Below are 17,903 nucleotides of genomic sequence, written 5' to 3' on the forward strand. Positions count from 1 at the left end.
GGTTTTCAATATTTCCGAACTTAGTGTAATAATACTTATTGTCCACAAATGTGGACCTTTGCCTATAGCTGTGTGCAATAAATAAATAATTACTATTTCACAGAGCTAGATGAGATGGTTGTGAGTGAATAGTTTATTAATTACAAAGTAAACAGGACACTAAATCAGAGAAACAAGCACAGGCCCAGAGCACAGACAGCAGAGGCCCAGACCACTGCGGACGTTTCACCGAATCTGAAAAGCAAAACCAACAGTTAACACTCCTTCCTGATTTCACTGCCACATCACACTTTCTAACCCCCCCAAGACCCAGTTTCATAATCTGTCAGTAATCCATTCTCCAAGGCTGCATGTTGTCACCATATAGAAAAGCAGCAGAACACTCAGGAGAGAGAACGTGTCCCAGAGCATGCTGGGAGCAGAGCGTGCTGGGAGCAGAGCATGCTGGGAGCAGAGCGTGCTGGGAGCAGAGCGTGCTGGGAGCAGAGCGTGCTGGGAGCAGAGCGTGCTGGGAGCAGAGCGTGCTGGGAGCAGAGCATGCTGGGAGCAGAGCATGCTGGGAGCAGAGCATGCTGGGAGCAGAGCATGCTGGGAGCAGAGCATGCTGGGAGCACAGCACAGTCGACTAACAGTGAAGACTAGGATACTAACCATAGAGGGGGTGGCTGTGGTTCTAGTAGGATACTAACCATAGTCTGTGGTTGTGGACTACTCACCGTGTACTTGTCCCATTTCTTCTCGGGGTCATACGGCTCCCAGCGACTGGCAGGGAAGATGTGCTTGTTCTTCTCGTACCAGCTCCTCAGAACCACCTTGCCTGCATGGGACTGGGACGGAGGCCTGGTCAGACTGGCTCTGCACACACCTGCTACAAGTGTGTTACAGGTGTGGATGTGTGTTACAGGTGTGGGTGTGTTACATGTGGATGTGTGTTACATGTGGATGTGTGTTACAGGTGTGGGTGTGTTACAGGTGTGGGTGTGTTACATGTGGGTGTGGGTGTGTGTTACAGGTGTGGGTGTGTGTTAAAGGTTAAGCAGTAAACCCCACCTCATCTTTCTCCACAGTGGCGTCGTTCACCAGGCGGATGTCATCGTGGACGTCAAAGCTGAAGAGAGGACCTGGACCAGAGCAGGACACAGTCAGCCAGCAGGGGGCAACAACCACACACATCCTTCAGGAACCACACACATCCTTCAGGAACCATTCCTGTTCACGAATCACTTCATTATTCGTTAGGGAGCCAATCAGGGAGTTTTTCTCCTTTCAGGTTGAGGGCTGCAGGGCCGTTGGCATGGTTACGCCCATCTGGCCTGCCTGGGTAGTCCAGGTGAGACTCACCTGATTTGCCTCTGGCTTTAGTTACGATGAAGTCATAGAAGCTGTGGTGCTGGAAGAGAACATCAGTAATATTATAGAAACACAATCCTCTATAGTAGATACTATATAGACAGTTTTCTCTTTGTTAGATAGTATAATATGTTAAGTTCAGTGTACGAGGTTGTGTGTGTGTCCGAACTCACATGAGGAATGATCAAATCCTCTTTGATGTACATCAGCTGCTCAACACCAGCTGCCCTGCAGAGAGCAGTCAGGGGTTAGAGGTTCAAGTCAAGGGTTCAAGTCAGCTGAGGCAAAATCAAGAAGCATTCAAAAGTTCCCCTCTACCCTATCCTTCCCCTCATCCTGCCTCCTCCATCCTCCTCTCCTCACCTCCCTCCCCCTTCTCCTCACCTGAGTTCACTGAAGTCCTTCCTAAGAACTTCCAGAGCTTTCTGCAGGAACTGCTGGATGGTGTTGCCTTTCTTCATCTGTAGCGACACACACGCAGAAATATCATCAACATGAGCTAGCTCCACCAGGACCAGCATCCTCCCCAGTACCAGCATCCTCCCCATCACCACCATCCTCCCCAGCACCACCATCCTCCCCAGCACCACCATCCTCCCCAGCACCACCATCCTCCCCAGCACCACCATCCTCCAGCACCACCATCCTCCCCAGCACCACCATCCTCCAGCACCACCATCCTCCCCAGCACCACCATCCTCCAGCACCACCATCCTCCCCAGCACCACCATCCTCCCCAGCACCAGGAGGGCCAGCCTACCTTGACTGTCTTCCGATGTCCAGATCCATCCCAGTAGCTGAACGTGATCTCAATCTCCTCACCTGGACGACACACACACCTGAACAATACATCCTACTGTCTGACAGACCCTCAATGTGTGTGTGAGAGTGTGTATGAGTGAGTATCTGAGTGTGTGTTGCTCACCTTTGATCTTCTCCTGCTTCCTTTCCCACTCCTGCCTCAGTTCCTCTCTCAGGCGGTTCTCCTCCTCCTGGGGGAGGAGAGGGTGGAGGAGGGGGGGAGGAGAGGGGGGGGGGAGAGAGGGGGGAGGAGAGGGGGGAGGAGGGGGGGACCAACATTCAGGTACCAAGCATTGGGTCTCTTTACTCAATCTTTAAAACTAACTCTGTTGTGGTTGTGTGAGTGTGTTCTATACATTATCGGTTAGATCTGTCCAGTAACCCTTACTGACGTCCTCACCTTGTGTTTAACACACTGTATGGGTTAGATCTATTAGGGTTATCGTCAGTGATAACCCTCACCCTGAGGGTTATCCTCGTCCTCACCTCTCGGTCCCGGTCAGGCAGGAAGCTGGTGTCCACATCTGGGTTCTTCCCCAACTTCCTCTTCTTTACAGGGAAATCTAGAAACAGACATGGGGTACTGTAATCTGTTACACCATACATCTATAGAGAACAGGTATAATCTGTTATACCATATATCTATGGAGGAAAAGTATAATCTGTTATACCATACATCTATGGAAGACGGGTATAATGTGTTAAATTATACATCTATGTATTTGGTGGTTGTTACGTTCCAGGACCCCTCCCTGTTTGTTTGCACTCTGTCCTGTCCCTGTCTGTTCTCCAAGGGTTCCAGGTCCTGCCCTCCTGTGGTCCAATCAGTGTCCCCCAATCAGTGGCAGCCAATCGGAGGCACTCAATTACCTTCAATTACACATCTGCTCCTGCCCCGCCTGGTTTTCCTTTGCTATTTAAGTTCCTTTGTTCCCTCCTGTTGGGAGGAGGGTTTGTCTGTTGTTGCCATTAAGTCCTTGACTGGGTGATGTATGGTTTATATGGTCTGTGTATACCCAGTGTTGTGCCGTTTGTTTAAACCCTGGGGGGAAGGGGGAGTCCTGTAGGTTAGACGCCCATGGGCTTACATTCTACCCGTAGGATTACTTTATCTATACACCCTAGGTAAGACCCTGGGCGGACCACTCCCTGTATTGTTTTGTTTAGGGCGCCTTACTTGTGTGCCAGATATGTTTGTATAGGGGGCGGTTGACAGGCTAGGGGAGGTTACCTATTTGATTTCTTTGCTTTGGTCCCACTAAGCCCCTTTCTCCCAGCCCCCTTGTTTGGTCTTTGTCGTGCCCTGTGATTCCTGTTCTTTACATTGGTATGTGCGAGGAGAAAATAAACTCCCTATATTTTCCGTTACCCCGGCTGTTCTGTGTCGCTTTCCTTATTGCCCACGCTCCTCAAACCTGGTTCCGCGGTTAGTAGTTGCAGCGGGTTACGTTTCCCTGCCTTCCAGAGGGATTCGTAACAGTGGTTGGCCCAATTTGACAGAAGGGAAGCTATATAACATCATATTGATAACATCCTATTGATAACATAATAACTGTGAAACTCACAGAACTCCTCTTCCTCCTCCTCCTCCTCCTCCTCCTCTTCATCCTCCTCCTCCTCGTCTTCATTATCATCTTCCTCCTCGTCGGGATTGAAGGATAAACTGGCAATCTTCCTCTTCTGCTCCTCCTTCCTCTTCCTCTCCTTCTGCTTCTCAAGTTTCCTAAACACACACACACACACAGGATAAAGACATTACACACACACTAGGGGGGGGGGGGGGAACAGACCCTGGAACACTTTATTGACGATACAGTACTGTCATAGCTTATTGCTTCATTACACCATATTATTTGATAATATGGCTACAGTGTACATTTGTAAAGTTGTCAACTTTAGAATTATTCATAGGTATAAATTTAGGGTGGGACAGTTGGGACCAATGTTAGGAAACATGTAATTGTTACCACCAATAATTGCAAGTCTAAACATATTTTTTTCATTCTTTTAAAAGTCTCTGCTCCACAATTGGTTAGCCTAATGAAGGGAGACTGGCGTTTTGGAATGGAAGGGAGAAAACAGGACAGAGTAACCATACCTGCAAACTTGTGACTTTTCAGTGAAAATAGCCGTTTTGAATGGAAAAAAAATTCATCCACGTGAATCGTGTAGATCCGGAGAGTTTTTATTTGGGGGGGGATACAATTTCCCATAAACGAGAGTTTCAAAAACCTACTGCGGTTGTCTTCACAATAAAGCATCTTTGGTGATACGTCAGGCGAGTCATTTGGCCAATCACAATCAAGTGAACTGCAGCGTCTTCTCTGAAAAGGCTACAGTAGTCAGCTTGTCGACTAGTCAGCTTGTCAGCTAACGTAAGATCAGCAAAATGTTGTGCAGTAGCCTACCTACTAGTGATGGGAAGTTCGGTTCATTTTACTGATTCGGATCTTTGAATCTCGTTCAGGTACGAATATGAATGTCTGTTGAATCTCGAATATGAAACTGATTTCACCTCGGTCAGGATGCGCGCGCAATTTGGCTGCAGAAAACTGGGAAAGGATAACATTTAAAACGGCAAAAGGACCACACGGATCACAAAAATAGTTAGATTTAAAAAGACCAAAAAAGTCGAGGAGGACAGCCTTGATCTGTCGCATCAAAATGTTGATTTGGGTCACGGAAGTCTTGAAATTTGAGTGAGAATGTTGGCCGGTATGGACCGCATAGTCGAGCGGCAGCTATGTCTCCACGTCATGTCACAGTTCATAATTTAACAGTTTTACAGTCAATTCTGCATCTAAAAAGTTGAGCAAAGCCGCTGCCAAGAGATATTGGAATTCTGCTTTAAGGCAGCTGGTCCGATTATTTTTGTGATTTGTTTAAACTGGCAATCTAAGTGAGACTGCGACTAGTCGCGCACTGGCAGTGTACACAATGTTGTATTTCACTCCATACTACAACAGAAACGTCAGGGAGGACTGCCCATCGTAGATACGAGCCTGCTGAAGATAGCCAGCATCTCGGATTTCTTTAATCAAGCCTGTTTCATTTATCATTTGCCTGAGAAAGCGACCTCCATTAGCCAGGCTAGTTTTGCCCGATCACTTGGTCAGGCTATTTATGTATCGGGGTCAATTGACTTTTGTGCATTGACAAGTGAAACGTAAATATACTTGTCCAAAGGACAAGTGCCTCAAAAAGTTACTGTCAAGCCCTGTAATCCCTTGAACAGAGATATATGATGACCTGATCGACACTCCAAGTGTATTATACCCGGTAGAAGTTCATCTTTTGCAACCGACATGCGCAGTTGAGCCAGCTTGACAGTCGTGTGACGCAAGGTGAAAATTGGTCAGGCCGATCAGGTCCAAGCTCCTTCACTTTGTGCTTTTCTTTATTTTATTTTTTTCAAAGGGTGTATTTTTAAGCGACTTGACTGAATTTCAAGTTTCCATCATGACGTTAGCCAGCTAGCCAGCTTGATAACGTTAGAGCTATGGTAGCTACAAGTTCAGTTCTGAGAGAACACCATGACAACGAAAATAAACTTCTTAAATGAGTTGAGTGATGCTTTTTTGTTTTTTTTTATCGGATACATCGATTAATCGAAAAAAGAATCGACAGATTAATCGATTATTAAAATAATGGTTAGTTGCAGCCCTATAAAAGATACCAAATCCCATCCCGATATTTGTTATACTGAAAACTAAATTCAGATTCCACTCCGTTTCATTCTACTTTACTGTGGCGAATATGGATCGGAAATCCTTTTGTTCATAACCCCTTTGAGAATGTAATTGTCAGTTTAATGCTACATTAGGTGTTCGGGGCTACTGCAGCACTCTATAGAGTAGGCAAACTGAGCATTTGATTTGACATGATTTGAAAATGTTGCTAGCTAACATGTCAAAAAACCTTTGAAATTAACTGTATTTCATAAGTAATCATATACTTTGTGTATATTACAATTAAGTTTAGGGTTTTAACTATACAAAACATCAAAAATCACAAATTTTGACAGAAAACAGATTTTCGACAAGCAGCCATGACACCCGACGAATTCTTGCAGACCGCCAAACATGTTTAACAATATCGAAATGAATATTGATATCACCATATTCATGCTCCATATACATGATGATACATGTTGTCAATATCGTTTAACCCTAACACACACGGGCGAGACAGGCATGAAGGTACACCCTTACACAGAGACATGACCAGCAAAGCAGTGAGACAGATCGAGTCAGAGGCACGACCAGCAGAGCAGTGAGACAGACATATAGACAGACAATGACCAGTAGAGCAGTAAAACAGACAGACAGACACAACCAGTAGAGCAGTGAGACAGACAGCCAGACATGACCAGTAGAGCAGTGGGACAGACAGAGACATAACCAGTAGAGCAGTGGGACAGACAGACAGAGACATGACCAGTAGAGCAGTGAGACAGACAGACAGAGACATGACCAGTAGAGCAGTGAGACTCACAGCTGCAGCTCTTTAGACTGCTCCTTCTTGGCCAGCTGTTTCTCCCTCTCCTTCACCAAGGCTTCCTGCTTGGCCTTCATGTCGTTCAGGGTGACCAGACCTGAGGACACACGGGTCACATGTCTGTTCTCCAACACTAACCCTCCACCACTGAGCTACACCCATCCTACCTCCACCACTGAGCTACACCCATCCTACCCCCACCACTGAGCTACACCCATCCTACCTCCACCACTGAGCTACACCCATCCTACATCCACCACTGAGATACACCCATCCTACATCCACCACTGAGATACACCCATCCTACACCCACCACTGAGATACACCCATCCTACATCCACCACTGAGATACACCCATCCTACCCCCACCACTGAGCTACACCCATCCTACCTCCACCACTGAGCTACACCCATCCTACATCCACCACTGAGATACACCCATCCTACATCCACCACTGAGATACACCCATCCTACATCCACCACTGAGATACACCCATCCTACATCCACCACTGAGATACACCCATCCTACCTCCACCACTGAGCTACACCCATCCTACCTCCACCACTGAGCTACACCCATCCTACCTCCACCACTGAGCTACACCCATCCTACATCCACCACTGAGCTACACCCATCCTACCTCCACCACTGAGAAACACCCATCCTACCTCCACCACTGAGCTACACCCATCCTACATCCACCACTGAGATACACCCATCCTACCTCCACCACTGAGATACACCCATCCTACCTCCACCACTGAGCTACACCCATCCTACCTCCACCACTGAGCTACACCCATCCTACCTCCACCACTGAGCTACACCCATCCTACATCCACCACTGAGATACACCCATCCTACCTCCACCACTGAGATACACCCATCCTACCTCCACCACTGAGATACACCCATCCTACCTCCACCACTGAGATACACCCATCCTACCTCCACCACTGAGATACACCCATCCCCATGTTCTACCACTGAGCTATACCCATCCCCATGCTCTACCACTGAGCTATCCCCATGCTCTACCACTGAGCTATACCCATCCCCATGCTCTACAACTGAGCTATACCCATCCCCATGCTCTACCACTGAGCTATACCCATCCCCATGCTCTACCACTGAGCTATACCCATCCCCATGCTCTACCACTGAGCTATACCCATCCCCATGCTGTACCACTGAGCTAACCATCCCCATGTTCTACCACTGAGCTAACCATCCCCATGCTCTACCACTGAGCTATACCCATCCCCATGCTCTACCACTGAGCTATACCCATCCCCATGTTCTACCACTGAGCTAACCATCCCCATACTCTACCAATGAGCTACACCCATCCCCATGCTCTACCACTGAGCTATACCCATCCCCATGTTCTACCACTGAGCTAACCATCCCCATGCTCTACCACTGAGCTATACCCATCCCCATGCTCTACCACTGAGCTATACCCATCCCCATGTTCTACCACTGAGCTATACCCATCCCCATGTTCTACCACTGAGCTAACCATCCCCATACTCTACCAATGAGCTACACCCATCCCCATGCTCTACCACTGACCTATACCCATCCCCATGTTCTACCACTGAGCTAACCATCCCCATGTTCTACCACTGAGCTAACCATCCCCATGCTCTACCACTGAGCTACAACCATCCCATAGATGCGGAGTATATCTGAGTTACTCACCCACGGTGCTGGACTTCAGTTCGGCCTCTACGGCATCGTAGTGGGCTGAGAACTTCTTGTCAATGTTGGACTTTACCATGTTGTCCTGGAGACACGGAGCGCATTGCATTAGTCAACAGGAGAGGTTACCTGCATACCCTGGGATGGCGGGGTGGGCATGGGGACATTTGTACGTTACTGGATAAAAACACATCCTCAGTTAACAACGTACCTCGGCGATTTTCTGTTTGAGTTGCTCTAGTTGTTCTCGCTGCTGCTCACGCTTTTTCATCAGCTGCATGGCTCTTCCAGCCTCGCTAGCGGCACCTTTGTACTGCGCCATGTTGGAGGCTTGTGGGGCAGCACACCAATATCACAATACAACAGAATGTGTCGTACAAACACTACAAAGACCCGCAAGTAAACTAACTCTGAAATGATGTTATTATTGAGATCGCATCACAACAACGCCACGAAAATGGCACCAGTGAAATGCATTATGGGTGTTTTCAAAGCCACTTCCTGTGTAACTCACTTTCAAAATAAAGGTTTTGCTGACACCAATTGCTGACTGTTTTGAGTAGCTCTCCCTCCTACGGATCCTTCTTTTTAAATGTTGTGACGCGTTCAGAAGCAGTTAAAGCGAAACCAGAGATAGTCTAATATGGGGAGAACTGCCACTCTCGAGAAACTTCCGGCTTCTGAACTGGTTGCAGTTCCACTCTAGTTCCATATGAGGGCGCTAACGGTCGAGTGCAGAATGAATGGAGGTCTATGGAGCTACCCCTCAAAATCCACTTTTCTCAGGATATCCTTTTTTGTCTAGTAATTTGAATGTTGAATTCCAAAGGGGAGGCAAAAAAAATACACACTGCTGGGTGTTAGATTTTTTAAAGTCAGCTTTTTGTTCTAAAAAGACGTATTTCTCGTCTCAATGACGTCATACACATTGTACTGCCAGTTATACTGGTTCACGGCAAGCTCTGGTCACTTCCATTTTTCTCTGGAGGCATCGACAACACAGCTGACAGGGGAGTCTCCCTCTCAATACACATGCTAGAAAGAGTTTTGGTTGGCTAATGTTGTTAATAATGTTGCTAACGCTCTGACATTCTTGTTCTGCTTCAGATGCCATCAAGCGGGATCTCGGTCGTAATCAGTCCTTCACTAACCAATCAGCATTCGTTAGCAGAATGCTAGCGTGTTATGGGCAACAATGACTTACCCTGTAAGAAATCGAAAGGACACAAGTATTCGTTCATTCAACTTTCGACCTGTAATCCATATTGAACATGCAAAAACTTCAATCAAATCTGAGATTTCTCAACGACAATCAGGTGAAAGAGACCAATTTAGCCGTTTAGCTCCATAGACTCCCGTTCATTTTGCACTCGACCGTGATCACTCCCAGTGGAACTCTGGTGGAACTGCAACAAAATTCGGTACAACGGGGCTTAATAGGGAGTGGACAGGCTCTCCGCAAACGGGCTCTGGCGAAGCTTCGGTGACTAAAGGGGAAATCTGACCAGCCAGGAGATTCGACATGATGCTCTCTACGTGTGCCGCTGCAGTTATTACGCTAATGGCGTGGGTTCCCCCAGGTTACGCTCTCTATTTTCACATAGGGGAGACAGAAAAGAAATGTTTCATAGAAGAAATTCCAGATGAAACAATGGTTATAGGTACGTATATTGTGTCGGTCTGTAATGCTAGGCTAACCAGCTGTCTCCAGCTCGCCCGTGACGCTGTCTGCATCTGAGCCCCGCAAGTGCATCCCTGCAACTTCATCGAATATGTTTCTTAGTTTAGATACAAATAATAAGATACAATGAGAAGCTTGATGCCGCTATTCTCCTAGAATGTCTGCTGGCAAATCTATAACCTCTGAACCCTTCCTTAAAAAATAAATTTTCGCCAATAATGTTCTGGGGTCCTCAATTGTTTCTAGGAAAGTACCGGACTCAGTTGTGGGATAAGCAGACCGGGTCCTTTCTACCCGCCACCCCGGGTCTCGGGATGCACGTGGAGATCAAGGATCCGGACACTAAGGTAAGATGAGTTACACGAGAGAAGACGGTTTATACAACACAGCACATAGGGGTCCCTCCTCTACTGTATGTATCTATCAGATCATGCTAAGCATGAACGGCTTTTGTAGAATGTTTTAACGTTAATGTGTTACACTCCCCCCCTCCTTCCTCCTTCTACTCTCTCCCCCCTCCACTCTCTCTCCCCCCCTCCACTCTCTCTCCCCCCTCCACACTCTCTCCCCCCTCCACTCTCTCTCTCCCCCCTCCACTCTCTCTCTCCCCCCTCCACACTCTCTCCCCCCTCCACTCTCTTTCTCCCCCCTCCACTCTCTCTCCCCCCTCCACTCTCTCTCCCCCCTCCACACTCTCTCCCCCCTCCACTCTCTCTCTCCCCCCTCCACACTCTCTCCCCCCTCCACTCTCTCTCTCCCCCCTCCACACTCTCTCCCCCCTCCACTCTCTCTCTCCCCCCTCCACACTCTCTTTCTCCCCCCTCCACTCTCTCTCTCCCCCCTCTACACTCTCTCCCCCCTCCACTCTCTCTCTCCCCCCTCCACTCTCTCTCCCCCCCTCCACTCTCTCTCTCCCCCCTCCCCCCACCACTCTCTCTCTCCCCCCTCCACTCTCTCTCCCCCCTCCACTCTCTCTCCCCCCTCCACTCTCTCTCTCACCCCTCCTCTCTCTCTCACCCCTCCACTCTCTCTCTCCCCTCCACTCTCTCTCTCCCCCCCTCCACTCTCTCTCTCCCCCCCTCCCCCCTCCACTCTCTCTCCCCCCTCCCCCCTCCACTCTCTCTCCCCCCTCCACTCTCTCTCCCCCCTCCACTCTCTCTCTCCCCCCTCCACTCTCTCTCCCCCCTCTACTCTCTCTCTCACCCCTCCTCTCTCTCTCACCCCTCCACTCTCTCCCCTCCACTCTCTCTCCCCCCAGATCATCCTGTCCCGTCAGTATGGTTCTGATGGTCGCTTCACCTTCACCTCCCACACCCCAGGGGAGCACCAGATCTGTCTGCATTCGAACTCCACCAAGATGGCGCTCTTCGCTGGTGGCAAACTGGTACCTGTCTGCCTGTCTCTGTGTTCCTGTCTGTTTGTCTTTCTGTCTCTCTGTGTTCCTGTCTCTCTGTCTGCCTGTCTTTCTGTGTTCCTGTCTCTGTCTGCCTGTCTCTTTGTGTTCCTGTCTCTCTGTCTGCCTGTCTCTCAGTGTTCCGGTCTCTCTGTCTGCCTGTATCTCTGTATTCCTGTCTCTCTGTCTGCCTGTCTCTGTTTCCTGTCTCTCTGTATTCCTGTCTCTCTGTCTGCCTGTCTCTCTGTATTCCTGTCTCTCTGTCTGCCTATCTCTGTATTCCTGTCTCTCTGTTTCCTGTCTCTCTGTATTCCTGTCTCTCTGTCTGCCTGTCTCTCTGTTTCCTGTCTCTCTACAACATAGATGTTTGATTATGTAATGTTTGTTCCAGAAGGTTGTTGTTGTATAACATTGTGTGTGTCCCATAGGGCTGTTGTGTAATGTGTGTGTGTGTTGTAGAGGGTTGTTGTTGTGTAATGTGTGTGTGTTGTAGAGGGTTGTTGTTGTGTAATGTGTGTATGTTGTAGAGGGTTGTTGTTGTTGTGTAACATGTGTGTGTGTGTGTTGTAGAGGGTTGTTGTTGTGTAATGTGGGTGTGTGCGTGTGTTGTAGAGCTTTGTTGTTGTGTAATGTGTGTGTGTGTGTGTTGTAGAGGGTGCACCTGGAGGTGCAGGTGGGTGAGCACACTAACAACTACCCAGAGATCGCTGCCAAGGACAAGCTGACGGAGCTGCAGCTCCGGGCCAGACAGCTGCTGGACCAGGCGGAGCAGATCCAGAAAGAGCAGAACTACCAGCGGGTGAGTCGTGTTCTAACGAGGGCCGTGTTCTAAAGAGGGCCGTGTTCCAACGAGGGGCGTGTTCCAACGAGGGGCGTGTTTTAACAAGGGATGTTGTAACGAGGGCTGTGTTGTAACGAGGGCTGTGTTGTAACGAGGGCTGTGTTTGAACATGTCTGTCTGTGCCCTGCAGTACCGTGAAGAGCGCTTCCGCATGACCAGCGAGAGCACCAACCAGCGTGTGCTGTGGTGGTCCATCGCCCAAACGCTCATCCTCATCATCACCGGCATCTGGCAGCTTAAACACCTCAAAAGCTTCTTCGAAGCCAAGAAGCTGGTGTAGCCCTGAGAAAAAGAGCCAAACCTGGAGACACCCCAGACACACCTTAACCCCCGCCCACCCCAGACACATGGAGAGCAGATGGAGAACTTCCCTGCCAGGAATGCAGAGGGAACCTTGGGAATCTTAATCACCAATATGTGTATTGTCTATCATCATTGTTTACGTTTGGTCATTTTAATGTATATGTTGATGTGGTTTCCTGTGTGTGAACTGCTAAAGAGACGTTACAATGACTGCATAGATGGAGTACCAGTGCCACATAACCAGCTTCATGCCATCGGTATAGCAGTTTAATTTGATGATGCATATTAAATGCTTTTACATCACCTGTGACTGTTCTATTACCTGCTACTGGTGTGTGGTTAACAGTCCTGTTGTTACTCATCCCAGTCACCCAGCTCTGTCTCAAACCTTCATCTTGCTGCAGAACCTTCTAGCACAGAAGCAACTCACACAGGTCACATAGCATGGAGGAGGGTGGATGCTAGCTAGCATGAAGTAGGGTTAGATGCGAGTTAGCACAAGGTAGGGTTAGCTGCTAGTTAGCAGCAGGTAGGATTATATGCTAGTTAGCATGGTAGCATGGGGTAGGGTTAGCTGCCAACTAGCATGAAGTTGAGTTAGATTCTAGTTAGCATGAAGTACAGTTAGATGCTAGTTAGCACAAGGTAGAGTTAGATGCAGGTGGACACTCGTTGGAACACAAGTGGGTTCTGTGCTATGATAGATAGAGGACAAACCTGAGCCATTTATTATCATTTTGTTTTACTGTACATTTTAGACCATGTAAAGTGTGATTTGTTTTAAATTGTGTGTCGGATTTCCATGTCCTCAATAAAACACTAAAAATCCTCTTGATGCTTTCTGTTCCTGCGCCAAACCTCAACCCTACTCTGACTTCAACCCTAGCCCCACCACGACCCTAGCCCCACCACAACCCTGACCTCACCACAACCCTAGCCCCACCACGACCCCACCACAACCCTAGCCCTACTACGACCCTGACCTCACCACGACCCTAGCCCCACCACGACCCTAGCCCCACCACGACCCTGACCTCACCACAACCCTAGCCCCACCACGACCCTGACCTCACCACAACCCCAGCCCTACCACGACCCTGACCCCACCACAACCCTAACCCCACCACAACCCTGATCTCACCCTAACCGAGCTGTGAAGAGCTAACCCTAACCTTAGACACCTTAAGGACCAAAGAAGACAACAGCTGCTGGAAACACTTTATTGCCTGGCCTCCTTTATTCTCTGAATTAGACAGTGGTTAGTGGCTGTGTGGAACACCTTAATTTCTGCTTGAATCTTTTCATCCCCACTGATTATGTAGGGTTAGCCCTAACCCTATGAAGGCCTTATCCAGCATATCTAGGTGCAGTTATGAACCTTTACTTTGTGCGTTAAATTGGCTACTGCATATTAGATGGATGAATCATATGTTACCATCTAAAACGTAAACCTGGATCTCCTCTTGCATAGGGTGGCTCCTAATCCTCATCACTACATCAAGAGGTCACAAAACAACACGACAAAATAACGATGAAAAACAATGCTATCTCTTCACGCTGATCTTTTGTGATCATTATCTATATATATGTATATATATACACACACACGTATCAAGAATAAAATCTTGCACCATACAAAACAATTTCACAGTACTGTACATCATAGTAAAGGGAGAAACAGGTTTTTATTCAATTAAATTTGACCAGAAATTAAGTGACATCTGGTGACATCTAACCAGGTAGAATTCCATCTCAGGAGGCAGAACCCTTCTTGTCTGACAGAACAAGGATGCAAAGGAGGAGTTTAGATACAAAATATAATATCTAAAATGAAATCTCATTCGCAAATTTCAATCTGTCAACATCCCTAAATAACATCATGAGTTGAGGGAGCTGTTGGCACAGAATAAGAGTCGGACTTCTAACCAAACCTATTCAGCTGCAAATAAGTCTGTCCGAAGTAGCTAAAGCGTTGGCAAATTAGTGATGTGATCATTGTTAGATTTATGCTTTAAAAGGAGGACACATCTGTATATAGAAGGGGAAATCTAGAAGTAAATCAATTTGGAAGAAAACCAATATTTAAGACAAAGTAGAGATTTGCTGTCCAAAACCCCTTGTTGTTATTATAACAGTAGTCATAGTCATTATGTACTACTGTGGCCCAGTCGCAGTGTGGGTGTTTCTGTATGGGAGGGAAGGGGGGAGAGAGAGATGGGGGGGGGGGGAAGAGAAGGGAGGGCGGGGGAGTCATGGAGAGAGAGAGGGGGTGGTGGAGGGGGGGAAGAGAAGGGAGGGGAGTCATGGAGAGAGAGAGGGGGGGTGGTGGAGGGGGGGAAGAGAAGGGAGGGGGGGGAGAGTCAGGGAGAGAGAGAGGGGGGGTGGTGGAGGGGGGGAAGAGAAGGGAGAGGGGGGAGAGTCAGGGAGAGAGAGAGGGGGGGTGGTGGAGGGGGGGAAGAGAAGGGAGGGGGGGGAGAGTCAGGGAGAGAGAGGGGGGGGGGTGTGGAGGGGGGGAAGGCATGGAGAGGGGGAGGAGAGCCGGGGGAGGGTCACTTCCCGGTCACTGTCAGACACTCCAGTCTCTGAGCGGCCTCCTCCGTCAGAGGCTTGGGCCTCCTCTCAGGGCTGGGCGTGCTGGGGTACTCCCGGTTACCAAAGATGGTGCTGCCCACACGCACGTTGGTGGCCCCCACTTCAATCTGCAGCACAGGAGCATGGGTCAATACACCTGACAGAAGTTGACACAGTTCATAACAACATATTTATTATATAGTAAATTATACAGGACGACAAACAACTATAAAGACATAAATCCTCCAAAACGTAGCTAATCTGAGCAGGTACTGAGGAAACTCACCGCATGCTCAAAGTCTGTGGACATGCCCATGCTGAGCTCCACTTCCTCCAGGGGAAGCTTTAGACTGTCGCACACTTCCTGTCGCCGACTCAACAGCATCTACATGAACAGACAGGGTGTGGTTACATTGTAGTCCTGTACTATGTACTACATTATAGTCATGTACTATGCACTACATGATTGTCCTGTACTACTATATTATATTATATTATAGTGATATATTACTCCGCACTATATCACTGTCCTGTCCTATATTATAGTCCTGTACCAAATACTACATTATAGTCCTGTACCACATACTATTTCGTAGTCCTACATTATAGTTCACCTGGGCAGGGGGCGGGGTCACGTGACCTCCTACCTGGAAGTCTGGGTTGGGCCCCTCTGTGATGTCGTATCCGTAGCGACCGATGGTCATGAGCCCAGAAAAGTGCAGGCCAGAGCAGCGGGTCAGGACGTGTCTCACTGTGTCGGGGGTCTGCTCTGGGGGTAGCCCGTGCTTACCTGGGGAGGGTGCTGGTCAGGATGGCGTAATCTGGTGTGTGTGTGTGTGTGTGTGAGAGAGGCAGCACTCACTGTCCTCCCCGCTGGTGTTGATCTGCACCATGATGTTAAGTGTGCTGCCTCCTGCTCTGAGCCGCAGCCACGAGCTGTTCACCCTGTCTGCTAGCCGGGCCGAGTCCACTGTCTCCACCATGAACAGGTTAGGAACACCTGGTGGGGGAGGGGCAGGTTAGGAACACCTGGGGGGGGGGCAGGTTAGGAACACCTGGAGGGGGGGGGCAGGCTAGGAACAGCTGGAGGGGGGGGCAGGTTAGGAACACCTGGGGGAGGGGTGGGACAGGTTCTCTACAGACTACAGACACACTGTGCCTGCAACTCACCCAGAAGTTTGTTGACATTATTCTTCTGTAAATGTCCGATAAAATGCCACTTAATTTCTGGGCACGACTCTAAAATCTAAAATTAGAGAAGTGCATGTTATCTTATTCCACAACACCACAACACCACATCAACATATACAAAATATACGCTTGATCTGCACCCTGATCTCTACTCATCACACTTGAAGTACAAACCTGAACATTGGAAGCTTTATCCACCAGCTCATTTACCTGGTGGACAGAGATCACAGTTTAAAACACACATACACACACAGTCACACACAACAACACACTCGTCGGCCACTACTGTACCCTCGAGCCTGTTTGCTCAGGAGAGGAAGAAGAAGAGAAGAAGAAGAAAGGATTTTAATCGCCATGAAAGTTTGCACAGACAAGGAAGTGGGACTCACATAGTTTTCCCCGAAGTTGCGCTGTCCCTGTCGGTACGCCTCAATCACCATCTCTGGAGGCTTGGTCTTACTGACGGCCACCAGGCGTGGAGCCACAGCCGGCAGCGTCTGGACACACACACACCGCAAACACACATGCACAGGCCAAAACGCATACACAGTGCATAGACACACGTAGCTCATACAGACACAAACAGGCACACACACACACGCATGGGGCAGGGGGATCAGAAATAAGATCTTAGTCCAATAACGGAGGCATAAATGGGAGATGAACAACTGGTTATAGGAGCACATCTAGGTCACACATTTCTATCTGCGCGAACATCCTAACCACCTCCTGCTGCGTCCTTCCACAGGGGGTCGCAGGTAGGTCTCTGAAAGGTCATGTTTTGTTGACCTATCATTCAGAGTTGCTTACCATGGACCTAGAAAACTATGTTATCAGGCAATCAAGACGTTATCGAGCGCAGAGGAACATCGTGGTGTTTCTGTGGACACTAATACATGGACGCTGACTAGTCAGGCGTAATGCCACCTCCAACGTGTAATCAGTAACTATCAAAACAATACTCTAACGACCGGATGTAGATCACCAGGCATAGCTTCCACTTGTTAGCAAAACAGCTCACGTGAAAAAAGGGCTGCAAAACCTTTCAGTTCCAACTTCAGCAAGGGTGCTGATATAACGTGCATCGTATCATGTTGGGCTCTGTCTACATTCAAAGGTTGAGGCGCTTGCCTTACATAACTGATCCTCGGCCGCGTGCATGAGGCACGACTTCTGAAAAGGAGACATTTTCACTGATCTACAGCAAAGCACGAATTCTCCCTAGTGTGAGCTAACCCAGTTACCTTGGGGCGACGTGCCGCTGCCTGGTTGACCCTGTCCACCACCGCTTGTAACGCCTTTCCAACCTCCTCCGACATTCCTACTTTCCACATACCGTCAAACCAATGGTAGCGACCGACTATACGTAGCTCACGTCCGAGAGCCACAAGCAGACCATGTCAAAATAAAAGTCCTCAAAAGGACGGTAAGGCGAGTGGATAACCTTTAGTATTCTGTTCACAACCTTTGTTTATTACCTGCATTATATCCATAGCATTTTACACAACAATAAACATTTAATATCAGGAACTCTACATATTGTACCTGACAATAATTAGCAGGACTAC

The 17,903-nt window shown here is 48.4% G+C and overlaps 3 protein-coding genes across 5 annotated transcripts; 1 reads left to right on the forward strand and 2 right to left on the reverse strand.

The window, feature by feature from the left end:
• Nucleotides 1–110: 110 nt before the first annotated feature.
• On the reverse strand, nucleotides 111–8,845 carry fam50a (family with sequence similarity 50 member A). Of its 2 annotated transcripts, XM_047034813.1 has the most exons (13): nucleotides 8,567–8,845; nucleotides 8,356–8,440; nucleotides 6,646–6,745; nucleotides 3,717–3,874; nucleotides 2,638–2,714; nucleotides 2,276–2,342; nucleotides 2,111–2,172; nucleotides 1,735–1,811; nucleotides 1,524–1,578; nucleotides 1,342–1,390; nucleotides 1,051–1,121; nucleotides 717–827; nucleotides 111–234 (listed from the first exon to the last, which is right to left on the reverse strand). In XM_047034813.1, exons 1-13 carry the CDS (start codon nucleotides 8,675–8,677, stop codon nucleotides 226–228), a joined length of 1,032 nt encoding a protein of 343 aa, XP_046890769.1. In that variant the 5' UTR covers nucleotides 8,678–8,845; the 3' UTR covers nucleotides 111–225. The 2 variants fall into 2 exon arrangements, with proteins under 2 accessions (XP_046890769.1, XP_046890770.1); XM_047034814.1 differs by lacking the exons at nucleotides 111–234; nucleotides 717–827 and adding an exon at nucleotides 830–868.
• A 957-nt stretch (nucleotides 8,846–9,802) lies between these two features.
• On the forward strand, nucleotides 9,803–13,402 carry tmed4 (transmembrane p24 trafficking protein 4). The gene is made up of 5 exons (XM_047033920.1): nucleotides 9,803–10,016; nucleotides 10,283–10,383; nucleotides 11,295–11,420; nucleotides 12,082–12,228; nucleotides 12,401–13,402. The coding sequence occupies exons 1-5, from the start codon at nucleotides 9,878–9,880 to the stop codon at nucleotides 12,548–12,550; spliced, it is 663 nt and encodes a 220-aa protein (XP_046889876.1). The 5' UTR covers nucleotides 9,803–9,877; the 3' UTR covers nucleotides 12,551–13,402.
• Nucleotides 13,403–15,045: 1,643 nt separating this feature from the next.
• Nucleotides 15,046–17,706, reverse strand: LOC124476648 (pyridoxal phosphate binding protein). Of its 2 annotated transcripts, none has more exons than XM_047033907.1 (8): nucleotides 17,580–17,705; nucleotides 16,725–16,832; nucleotides 16,510–16,545; nucleotides 16,315–16,390; nucleotides 16,007–16,144; nucleotides 15,792–15,934; nucleotides 15,431–15,529; nucleotides 15,046–15,272 (listed from the first exon to the last, which is right to left on the reverse strand). In XM_047033907.1, exons 1-8 carry the CDS (start codon nucleotides 17,667–17,669, stop codon nucleotides 15,123–15,125), a joined length of 840 nt encoding a protein of 279 aa, XP_046889863.1. In that variant the 5' UTR covers nucleotides 17,670–17,705; the 3' UTR covers nucleotides 15,046–15,122. The 2 variants fall into 2 exon arrangements, with proteins under 2 accessions (XP_046889863.1, XP_046889864.1); XM_047033908.1 differs by having other exon boundaries at nucleotides 15,210–15,301; nucleotides 17,580–17,706.
• Nucleotides 17,707–17,903: the final 197 nt, after the last annotated feature.

Source organism: Hypomesus transpacificus, chromosome 14, assembly GCF_021917145.1.
Source record: "Hypomesus transpacificus isolate Combined female chromosome 14, fHypTra1, whole genome shotgun sequence".
Taxonomy (NCBI): domain Eukaryota; kingdom Metazoa; phylum Chordata; class Actinopteri; order Osmeriformes; family Osmeridae; genus Hypomesus; species Hypomesus transpacificus.

Excerpts from the sequence above, each read along its gene's own strand:
- tmed4 (XM_047033920.1), top strand. The coding sequence starts at position 9,878 with ATGATGCTCTCTACGTGTGCCGCTGCAGTTATTACGCTAATGGCGTGG. Across the intron at positions 10,017-10,282 it reads AGATGAAACAATGGTTATAG|GAAAGTACCGGACTCAGTTG; the intron begins GTACGTATATTG and ends AATTGTTTCTAG. Across the intron at positions 11,421-12,081 it reads TCTTCGCTGGTGGCAAACTG|AGGGTGCACCTGGAGGTGCA; the intron begins GTACCTGTCTGC and ends TGTGTGTTGTAG.
- LOC124476648 (XM_047033907.1), bottom strand. The coding sequence starts at position 17,669 with ATGTGGAAAGTAGGAATGTCGGAGGAGGTTGGAAAGGCGTTACAAGCG. Across the intron at positions 16,833-17,579 it reads CAGCGGCACGTCGCCCCAAG|ACGCTGCCGGCTGTGGCTCC; the intron begins GTAACTGGGTTA and ends GTGTGTGTCCAG. Across the intron at positions 16,145-16,314 it reads TAATGTCAACAAACTTCTGG|GTGTTCCTAACCTGTTCATG; the intron begins GTGAGTTGCAGG and ends CTCCCCCACCAG.
- fam50a (XM_047034813.1), bottom strand. The coding sequence starts at position 8,677 with ATGGCGCAGTACAAAGGTGCCGCTAGCGAGGCTGGAAGAGCCATGCAG. Across the intron at positions 8,441-8,566 it reads TCAAACAGAAAATCGCCGAG|GACAACATGGTAAAGTCCAA; the intron begins GTACGTTGTTAA and ends CCGTGTCTCCAG. Across the intron at positions 1,812-2,110 it reads GACATCGGAAGACAGTCAAG|ATGAAGAAAGGCAACACCAT; the intron begins GTAGGCTGGCCC and ends GTGTCGCTACAG.